An 11,612-nucleotide genomic window follows, 5' to 3' on the forward strand; every position below is an offset into this window, starting at 1 on the left:
ATTTCAAAGAGTCTTCGGATATATGGTCAGGTTGTAAAGCCCGGACAATTTGTTCAAACTCTCTTACATGGTTATAGGGATTCTCAGAATCGAACCCTCGAAATATAGGAAGTATTTGTATCATGCTTTCGTTTAGTTCAAATGGGCCATCAGTCTGGGGTAAGACGATACATGATAACTGACTTATTATGTTAGGGTACATGTATTCATGGAGACTACGGAGTTTATTCACACACTCGCCCATTTTTTCAAAAAATTTGGTTTTAATGGGTTTGAAAAAATTTGGTTTGAAAGGGTTTTGAAAAGAAAATTTTGGTTTTTAAAGAGGGAGAAAAATTTTGGTTTTTGAAATAAGGAGCAAATTTTCTTTTTTTTTTTTTTAGCCCAAAATTTAGTTAAGTTTGGTTCACAAAAGAGGCAAGCCCAAAATCCAAAAAGTTAAGTTTAGAGCAAGCCCACTATTAAGAAACTACAAGCCTAACAAACAACTAAATTACAAGCCCAAATAAAGAAAGAAATAAAATAAAACTAATTATTACAAACCCACAAAAAAAAGAAAATAAAACTAAAATTATTACAATCCCAAATAAAGAAAGAAATAAAATTAAAATTAAAATAATTATTACATGCCCAAAAAGATAATTAAAATTACAAGCCCAAAAGAGAATAACAATACAAACCCACAAAAAATTACAAGCCCAAAAAATTTGGGTTTGGGTTTAGGCTTACCATTTTGGAGGGAAGCCCAGTTAGGCTTTGGTCCCTTTTCTTAAGTTGCACAAGCCCAGTTGGGCTTTGGATCTTCCTAAACTTTTGTTGGAGAGGCCCAGTTGGGCTTTGGCTTTCCTTCGGCTTTACAACAGAAACCCAGTTGGGTCAACCCAACAGCACCAGGCAGCTTGGAGAAGGCAACACCAGCAAGAATGGCTAGCTGTACCAGGTTCACTCCAACTTCACCAGGGCAGCCTAGCAGGCAGCACTACAACAACAACAAGTAGCAGCAGGGCTACACAGCGCTCAGCAGCAGCGGGTGAGAACAATATGCAAAACAGTAGGAACTAGCTAAGGACTAGCTCAAAAAAGCAATGAAGATGAACAAGCTAAGATGACTTGGTAATGCAAAAAAGTATGCAAGAACAGCTAAATGCTTACACTAAATGCACAGAAGCAAGTGAGACTAAGATGCAGTTACACAATGATGCTTATGCAAATGGATGCAGTGCAAGAAGATATGCAAGATGATGCTTCACAGGGAGGACCAAGGCCCAACAGCAAGGTTAAGAAAGGTCTAGCAGCAACAGACAACAGTTAGCTAGCTAGCTAGCAAAGGCTAGCCAGCAACAATACCTGCAACAGCAAACAAATGTAGAACAAAAACAACAACAGCGCCGCTAACCGAGTCCCCGGCAGCGGCGCCAAAAAATTGGTGGCTCTCTAAAAGAGTCACAGAAATTATAACCGCAAGTGCACGGTGTCGAGGTGTAGAACAATGCAAATACGGGTCGATCCACAGGGACAAGGTGTGTGTAGTTGAAGCTTAAGGTTTCACTAAAACTGAGTTGTAACAAAGAGTCTTGGTTGTGTTAAAACACACTTGAGATGATGGCAGTGACTGAACTGAAAAACAGTAGAATGTAAAGCAAGTAAACAGGAACATGCTAGGGCTTTTGAATCCACTTCTTGATCCTAAACTAAGGCAGATCCTAATCAAATCATGTTCTTGCTTCATCTCAGGGAAGATTATGGATGATTTACTTAACTAATCTTACTAACTTACCCCTAGCATCAACTGTCTTCTCACAGTACAGCTGATCACAGGCTTGTTTGCTCAACCAGTTATCTAGCAATCCGCATTAGTAGAAGGTTAATCCCCTAAGTTCTCTAGTTCACCCCTAGCATTGAGTGTCTTCTTACAACACACTCAATCACAGGTGCATTTGATCACTAAGTTTACTAACTTCCCTACTTCAATTAAGCACAGTCCTTCAAATGGACTGAATTCTTAACCATTATCACTCACTTACCCCTAGCATCAGCTGTCTTTCTACAGCACAGCTGATCACAGGCTTGCTTATTCAAATGGTTACTAGCAGTCCTAACTCATTTTTAGCACTACAAGAACAATGACATGATTACTATTTTAACATACAATCAAGAGTTTCATCTAAACCCTAGCACATGAAATTAGAACATGATAAACATAAAGAGTAATTGAAATTGAAATTTAGAATTAGAATTAAAACAGAAAATTACAAAACCTAACAGTGGAGAGCACTGGCTAATCCAGGCCTCCAAAGGGTGCTCTGGCTAATCCAGGCATAGACCATTACAACACCCAAAGACCCCTATTTATACATACAATGGAAATCCCAAAAAATCCCCAATTAACAGCAAAATTAGGGTTTGTAAAAAAATACAATTAAACCCAAAATTGGTTCACCTAACCTACTGATAACAACCCAATCAACCAACCCATGCTTCAATTAGACGTAAAATCATGTTCCCCCAATTATCCCCAAATTATGAAATTAGGGTTTATAAGAAATAGAAATTAGGTTTACCTAATCACTGCAAACTCTTGATAGCTCTCACCCATGCTTCCTTACGGTCTTCTGATGCTTCCCACGCCTCCAATTGATCTATATCATCAACTAATTTCACCAACTCACTCCTAGGGTTCAGAGGTGAGAGAATAGGCGAAATTAGTTATTTGAGAGAGATTAGAACGTGATATAGGTGATGGGTCGAGTGTGTATGATGATTTGAGAAGAGATGGTGGTGGTTGTGGTGGTTGAGAAGGAGTTGGTGGCGGAGCAGGTGGTGGTCGTGGAGTTGCAGAGGAGAAGAAAGGGGGAGAAGAAGGAGAAGCCGATAGTTTTAGGGTTAGGGTGTGTTTGGGTTAGGGTATAGGTATTGGGTACTCGGGTGTTGAGCGGGTGTAGCAAATGTTGATGCGCAGCAAGGATGAGACGTTGGATGCGAAGATGATGGATCGATCTAACAGCGAGAAGGAGGCAGATCTTGAGCGACCGTTGGATGCATCTGTGGATCCAATCTGACGGCTACGAGCTTAGGCAGGCTTTGGGCTTGGGCTTGGACTTAGGTTAGAGTTTGGGCTTAGACAATTCTGAGCCCGCTCCTTCTTTAAGAACAAATTATTCCTTCCAAGCCCACTTCTAGTTGGTCCGGCTCTTGCAAACATCATTCTTCGCTGCCTTTCTGCGGGAGTCTTTGTCGTTTCTTTGCTCTTTTCACTCCGTGAGTTAACCAGGCTTTATTTAGTACCTAAAAATGCAAAATTAATTAAGAAAAGTATTTATTCTTGAAAACAATGAAAATACAGAATATGGGTTAAAATGGAGAATTAGAACACAAAAGATGAGTTAATTGCCAAGAAAAATATATAGAAATATGCACTTTTTAGCACTCATCAAGACCCTAGTTGCTAGAGTTCTCCTTTATATAGTCTTCAAATTAGGGTTTGCAATCACTTCTACCTTGGTAACAAAGCATTCAATATTCACTGTTAGATAAAAACCTGATTAGATTCAAGCTAATATCTTTCAACCGTTAGATCGACCTTGGCTTGTTATACACAAATGAAATGCACGTTCATTTAGGTTTTTGTAACCGTACCTAAACATGTACACCTAGTTGGTTCAACATTAGTTAACCAATGGTTAGCCATATGAGCACTTTCATATCAACCTTATTCATCTTCACCATAACTAGTTCAGATGACTCAAAAGAACTAGTTAGAGAGTTGTTCAATTGCTTAGATCTCATAGAAGTATATAAGATACAATCGAAACAAAAACGATTTTGATTCACTCGAATCGATTCATGAACATTATAGCCACGGTTTGCAAAAATGCATTCCTTAGTTTATATATGTCTTAGTTCACGAATAAACCATTTTTAGAAAATAACCCAGTAAAGTATGCATACCGGTACACATACTTAAGTACCCAAATTGAGTTTGTTTTCAGTTGACAAACTCCAGCAGAAATTCACGGGATGTGAACTTCCGGCAGTACGCGTACGGGTACGCGGACTTAGCTTCCGAACATCCTGAACCAGTAAAGTACACATACTGTAGTTCAAGGATTTTGAAATACACAAGTATGAGTTCACATACAATGTTTATATCCATTCAAGGTTATATATTCTAAACTCTCATATCAATCATTGAAACATTCTTAGAGGATGTTAAATAGAAGTTATTCACACACTATTTTTCGTCAAAGCGATTTCCAAGATATTGAAATAATCAACATGACTTTCGTCACTTGTAAAGATGAACTTGGACAAAGCGAAAGCTTACCAACACATATTTCTAGAAATAGATAAGCGAGATAAACTCGGCTCGAAATAGCAAATGTGTATAATCGAAGTCTATATAGCAATGCGATTTTTGAGTGATAGATAAGTTCAAGTCTCCACATATCTTTTAGTCGATGAAGTTCCACCAGTTCCTTGAGTAGTTCTTCGTATTTGCATGATGAACTCCGTGGAGTCTAGAACTCAACTACACTTTCTATCCTAGTCCGAGACTTAGCTATAAGTAGACTAGAAATCAAGACTTATAGTTTTGGCAACTAAACTTGAAAAACAAGCTTGAGATAGCAACGCTTGCGAGTTTGACAAGCTATGTTGGTCCCTTACCAAGAATGGGAATTTTACGATAAAGTCAGCGTTAGCTTGTGAGTTCGACCGAGCAGTGCTCTAACAACTCTACCTGGTCTTTGAAGAGCGTTAGCTTTGAGTTTGAATTTTTTAAGAAATTCAGCTGCTAGTTAATTGGTAACGGTAAGCAAATTCTCATTTGGCAGGACAAGTGGATTCTGCATCAAGATACACCACCTATTCCTTCTAGCACTGCAAGCAATCCTTCTTCGTATACTTATGTCTCAGAATTAATTGATGAAGATACTAAAAGTTGGAGAACTCAGTAAGTTAACAATCTCTTTGATCCAGGTACTGCTCAACAGATTCTGCATATGAGAATTCCACATTGCTCTGAAAACAAGCTATATTGGTCCCTTACCAAGAATGGGAATTTTACGATAAAGTCAGCTTATTATGCACTCTACAATATGATAAACCACAATGGACTAGCTATCTATAAACCTTCCTCAGATGATATTTGAAGGGAAGTATGGAACATAGACGTCATCCCAAGAGTTAAACTCTTTATCTGGAAATGTATCAAAGACATTGTTCCATCTAAAGAGAGATTGAGTAGAAGAATCTGGCAGGAGAATGTTATCTGCAGTAGATGCAAATCTGTCTATAACATGAACTAACTGCTGGAGCCGGACCAAACCAGACCAATTAGGAAGAAACCAAACTGAACAATTTACTAATGGATTGGTTACGGTGTAGAAAGTGGAAAACCGATAGTGTTGGTTTTGGTTTGGTTTGACCTCTAAAACCGAACCAAAAACCATTGGAAAACCGATTAATTTTTAAACTTAGTTTCTACAGTTGATTTACAAGTATTAGATTTTACCCATTGATTTAGAGGATAAATAGAAACCCTAAATCTAATATTTCATTATGATATTCTCCCTCTTTCTCTTTCTCCTTCTCTCAGTCGCCTCTCTTCTCCACCCCCAACTACAGCTGCTGCTACTCGACTTTTTTATTCCTATCTTCCTTCTTTTTTATTTGTCAACAACTAAATTAAGATATATTATATATCTTCTTTTGATCTCTAGATTTAGAGTAAGCTTTAACTATTCTTGATATTTATTTTATTATTTTTTTGTCTGTAAATTTGTGTAAACCAATACTATCGGCAACTACGATTTTTTTATCTGTAAATTTACGTATTTTTTTTTTTTGGTTTGACATAATTATTGGTTAACCAAAAACCACTGGGACAAACCGAAACCAACTGGAACCCTTTGAAAACCGAACCAATGGTCAATGGATTGGTTTGGTTTAGATTTTTAGAAACCAATAGTATTGATTTCGGTTTAGGTTTGGCAAGAAATCGAACCAAAACCGACCATGAACAACCCTAGCTGAATCAACTTCTAAGAAAAACAATAGTCATGGTAAGAGTATAGTAGATCCTAAGTGGCAGCCACCTGATAACGATATTATTAAACTTAACACTGATGTATCTTATTGTGATAGAACTAAAACAGGTGGATATGGACTAATCTTTCATAATGGTGCAGGTACTCATGTAGCTTCAAAGTGCAGCAGTTTCAAAGGGGTGTTGGATGCTCATCATTTGGGGAGCTCAGCTATTCTGGAAGGAGTGTAATGGAGGCTACAGTCAGGAAGATTATTATAGAGTCTGATCATCAAAGTCCCATACAAGCTATCCATGGGAGCTGGCTAATAAATGTGCGGATAACTAGCTAAACATTCTCGACATGTTCGAAAAGAGGGAGGATAACTAGCTAAACATTCTCGATATGGTCTGTAATAGTTGGGAAGGGGAACCACCATCTTTCCTGGTAGAGGCAGGCCAAGTAGTTTTGGTCATTATTTACAGTCCTACTCCTGCTCGGAGTAGAGTAAAAAAGGAAAAAGGAAAAAAATTAGGCATCAGAACTAAAAGAAAAAAACAAAGACCTGCCATGAGAACTGATTACTCAAAGATTGCAAAAAAGGAATATCCCGGTCTAAAATGAACTGAATCATTGAAATTAAATAGACCAATAAGAAAAAAAAAGCTGATGGAAATTGTGTCAACTGAAATTTGTTGTTCTATCTCTCTACTATAACTCACTAAACAAAACACACCCTTAGGCCTTAGTAGGCACTTCAGTAAAAAGTTTCCTTAAATCCCAAAAACCTGCTTTGCATCTAGATAATACCGATCTTGTTAGCCACGTCCAATGCATCGTAATCTGGAGTCAACCTAACATAAGCCTTCTTGGTTCCATCAGGCCTGAAATTACAAGAACACATCAAGAAACATTAAATTAGGCTGAAGTGTTCATTTACACAAGATAAAAACTAAGTAGAAAGTGTTCGAATGGGACACCTATATCCTACAGCATCAATTAACCACAATATAAACTAAGTTGAATATGTTCGAAATCGAAACCTATAATTTACAGCATTAATAAACCACTATTTGAAGGTATACAGTTTACACAACAAGTACCAAATCTTCAAACAAGAACTCAGATTATGCAGAACGTCCTTTAACCAAACTGCAAAGTAATACAGTTAATATAACAAATCTAATTGCTGATGCCAACAATCTGTGTAAGCCTACAGTGAAATTGAAGTAATCTGACAGTAAAGAGTCAGCTCAGACCAGCTGAACCATAAACCCAGATACATTTATTTTAACTAATCTAGCATCTAGCTTGTATATAACTTGAGAAATCAAGGACCTGATAAACATTGCATAGATATTTTTTCAGAAAATAAACTGTGTATTCTATTAAAGGAACAAAAATGATGGCAAATCAATCATTCGCCGAGAGTAGAAGGGCTGACCTGATCAAGGTATTCACTTTCTTGGTTTGAATATCGTACATCTTCTTAACTGCAGCCTTAATTTTCTTCTTGTCTGCACGAATATCAACAATGAAAACCAAGGTGTTGTTGTCCTCGATCTTCTTCATTGCAGATTCTGTTGTAAGTGGGTACTTAAGAATCTGGTAGTGGTCGAGCTTGTTCCTTGGAGGTGCACTGATGCGAGGATACTTAGGGTTCCTTTCCTTCTTCAAAGTCTTTGGGCGATGGAATGTGACTGATGTCCTGATCTTCTTAATTTTCTTTTTCAAGGTTGACGCACCAGATTTTACTGCCTTTGCAGCCTTCACAGCCTGAGCTTTTGGGTCGCCCTTCTTTGTACCTACTGCATAAGATCAAAAACACCTACAATTAGAAGTTGTGCTGGTTGGAAGATACAACAAACAGTAAGCAGATCAAATATCTCATCATCAGTCGCACAATGGGTTTGTCACACATTTAATAGTGTTCTTCACAACAGTAATTTACAACTTATTCAAGATTTCACCTCTTATTTTACAGCAACATATTGGGCTAGAAATTAAACAGCACTAGCCTCTAAAAAAGAGTTTAGTTGATTTTGTGGATTAGAAGCTAACAAGTTAAAAGCCAATACCAAAGTTGAAAATCTTAAAATAGACAACAACAAGACAAACCACATGGAATGCTTTTATCAACACCATCTTCCATAAGAAATTTTAAAAAATTCTTTGGTCACTGTGATACATGTCATTCATCCCAAAAGGGTTCTTCCGGTCTATTACTTTTAGGATTTCCTAATTTAATGTTCATGTTCATCAAAACTACACTAAAAAAAACTCCTAGAATCTGCACTTAACTACCGACTAAGTAGATCATTGCATAAACAACTCTAATAACATTCACTATCTAGGTCGTCAAAAACTATTAGAAGGACGAATAGTTTCACACGTAGTGAGACAGGAGCAAAAGGGAAAAACCAAGAGTCATTTTTAAAATGATTCTATTATCAAAAAACAAAGTCACAGTAAATTAGATTCGCAACTATAGGTTAAGACTTTCCAACCATCAAATAAGACTAGCAAAGAACAACAACATTGGCATCAAATCTAACTAAACAAAGAATTAATAATACTTTTAGGAGAAAGTAGTACCTTTCGCTGGAGGCGCCATTGTTTCCTAGCAAAACTTACCTGAACCTGTTAAAACCCAAACAAAATCGTCAGCGCAATCAAGAATCAACCAACCTAGTAAACAAGTAACGTGATTCATGGATTTGGGAGAAGTTTTTCAAGGAACAGACCTTGGAAAGAAACAGCCGCTAGGGTTTCAGGACTGATTGAAGAGGAGAATAGAGTAAAGATATATGTCTCTAATTACAGATTTCTCCTCCTTTCTCTTTAAAGTATCTGCTCTCGGTTGGACAGCTAGGGCACACTAGGATGCAGCCCAATATCCTTGGGCTTATCTCTTGCTATCCAAAATAGGACCTGACCTGCGAGAATTTGGAAAATAACGATTTTTTTTGGGCATCGTTCATTTTTATGGGGATCATGACGTACTGAGGCCACCTTCCCAATACTTAAGGGGTGTCCTAAAATTAGGAAATAACTAAGTTATCCTCTGCTCTTATCTAAATAGCAAGTACAAAATAATATTGTCACTAGAGAAGGCCAGAAAGAGTATGAGATTTCTTATACGCATTGCCCCAACCGTAAGATGTAATTGTTGTGTGATGGGGAAAGGACAACAGGAAATAAATGTGTTACATGGACTTTTGCATCCTGTTTGGGTATTATAAAGATGCTCGTTGCTAAACAGGCACGTCGTAGTCATCATAACAAAGGTTCCATGTTGTACGTATAGAGACCACGTCAGATAACCAGGGAATTCTACTGTAAAATCACTACTGTAAGATTTAGCATGGGTGCAAGAATTTGATGATTGAAAGCAAAGAAACCATGGTTTACTTATATGTCACAAAACCGGCTCTTTTTCTCTTTTGGGTCGCTGGTCTCCAATATGCAAATAAAAAGACGTTCATTGCACATCAATTGCTGAATCTTCCATTGCCGACTGAATCTTCCATTGTCGTGAAAACCAGGAAGAACAAAAGATATTTCATGTACAAAATACTACTAGATTATCAAACTAGAAGGAAAGAGAAGTAGCAACACAGAGATAGGATATTAATATCACTAGAGGAAACATTCGATTTCGCTGAAAGCCATCCAAAGCATCCTAAAATAAATAATTCTTCTACTTCAACGAGACTATCTATGAGAGTTGGAGAATTTATATGACCTAAAATAATGCTTCCTAATATGAAAATGTACCAAAACTCTATCAAGTTTGCTATCATCAGTTGGTTTTACACATACTCCAAGTATAACAAGCTAGACCTCACTATTTTTCAACTTACTGAGTATTATTCCAGAACATTAAAAACAACACAATTAACACTGCAACTATTATCAGGAGAGGGAGGGAGGGAGAGAGAAATGGGGAGAAATCTAAAGGGAAACATTTAGTGTTGGCTTGATTAGAGTTCTTAAGATATACATCACAAAGTTTGCTGGATTAGAGATTCACTTGATCAATGCAACTCACTTACAATTCGTTTCTCTTCCACCAAATTAACCTTTTCTTCGGCAGTTCCTGTTTCTTCCTCAACGCCTTCTTTTATGCTAACAGCCGGCTTCCCTTCGACCTTTTGAGATCTCGTCAACCTTGCCAAAGTCACAAAAGAAACTCCTCCAAGAACATTATTCGTCCACCTCAAGACGACAACTGAGCCATTAAACACAACTGGACGGAAACCCTTTGCTAACAAAAATTTGATCCCGTTGAGAGTTTGATGTCTAATGTTACTGATAAAACCCATATGAGTCGCCCAAGTCATTGCATTCAAAAGTGTAGGTGGAGGCTTGTTTGGTGTCTCAAAATTAGGATCCATCTTCTTTCTCGTTAGAATCAATCCATTCGAAATAGTAGTTCCAACAAGTCCAACAGCAAACCCAACTGCAGCAAAAACAACTCATTTGTAAACAAAGGTCCCAAATCGATCGAGAAGAGTAAACATCCCGGGTTCAAACATATGGCTATGTGGACAGCTAGCAAAGATGGCAGGAAGAGATGAAGATGCTAAACCCATTGTTGGGGCTAACAGATACATAAGAACGAAATTCAAAATTGATCCGACAACAAGAGTTGAGAAAACAAAATCCAGCTCGTTAATCCCAAGATTAGGGCGAGATGCCATATCACCAAGAACACATGCACTCAAACCTACGATTTCTTCCATTAAAACCTTAAACGACAACAACTCTAGATCTCCAACCATTCAGTAAAAACCCTAAAATTCCAAAACTAGATGCAGAAGATTGGTTGTATGGATTTCCATCACCATCATTATTACGTCGACCAGAGTCCCCTCCTCCACCATTGTTTCCATCTCCTCCTGTGTTGTGATTACCAATCCCACTGCCACTATTGCCACCAGTGTCCGCGGATAGTCCAACATTTACAAATAATTTGGGCTTTGAAGATTTGGATTGCAGTAAAGATAATGATAAATTAGCAAGGGAACGAGAGTTGAAAGGAAAAGAAATAGTATTAATCAGGGAAGTACAACAATGAAAGCAAGCAATGTGATTTACAGATAAGCTTCACCAGCATAATACTATTAATACATGATTATGACCAAAAAAACTGTAGAAGCCAATTAACCAAGTCCAACAATCTACTCAAATCTAAAAATAAAACAAATGAAGAACATCCTAGTCTAAATAAAAAGTTGGAAACTAGGAATAAAGGTGCGTAAATGTTGGTATAGTTGTGCACAGAAATTTTTTAGATAATGAAATGAAATTGCAAATTCAAAAAGAAGAGACTAAATACATCATGTAAAGTCAATATAGTTTAACAAACAACAAATTCCGCAATCAAAATGACATGAAATACCATGCAAGTCTCACTGTAGTTCAAAAGAAATAAGACTTGTCAAAGCTAATTGATCAGAGACGAGAAGGGATATTAAGAAGGCATACATACTTCCTTGAATGACTAGAAGTTTAACAAAAAGAAAAAAATGTCAAAGAACTCAAATCTTTAAAGTCTATTCCAAAATTCATCATATAAAACCC

At 37.2% G+C, this 11,612-nt stretch overlaps 1 protein-coding gene and 1 pseudogene across 1 annotated transcript; both read right to left on the bottom strand.

Moving 5' to 3' along the window:
- Positions 1-6,582: 6,582 nt before the first annotated feature.
- Positions 6,583-8,894, bottom strand: LOC113350292 (60S ribosomal protein L23A). The gene is made up of 4 exons (XM_026594413.1): positions 8,771-8,894; positions 8,622-8,666; positions 7,471-7,834; positions 6,583-6,910 (listed from the first exon to the last, which is right to left on the bottom strand). Exons 2-4 carry the CDS (start codon positions 8,638-8,640, stop codon positions 6,826-6,828), a joined length of 468 nt encoding a protein of 155 aa, XP_026450198.1. The 5' UTR covers positions 8,641-8,666; positions 8,771-8,894; the 3' UTR covers positions 6,583-6,825.
- Positions 8,895-10,063: 1,169 nt separating this feature from the next.
- LOC113352608 lies at positions 10,064-11,145 on the bottom strand (annotated as a pseudogene).
- Between the last annotated feature and the right edge of the window lie 467 nt (positions 11,146-11,612).

Source organism: Papaver somniferum, chromosome 2, assembly GCF_003573695.1.
Source record: "Papaver somniferum cultivar HN1 chromosome 2, ASM357369v1, whole genome shotgun sequence".
Lineage (NCBI taxonomy): Eukaryota > Viridiplantae > Streptophyta > Magnoliopsida > Ranunculales > Papaveraceae > Papaver > Papaver somniferum.

Coding starts and splice junctions, on each gene's coding strand:
- LOC113350292 (XM_026594413.1), bottom strand. Junction 6,911..7,470: donor AAAGTGAATACCTTGATCAG/GTCAGCCCTTCT, acceptor TTGTAATTTCAG/GCCTGATGGAACCAAGAAGG.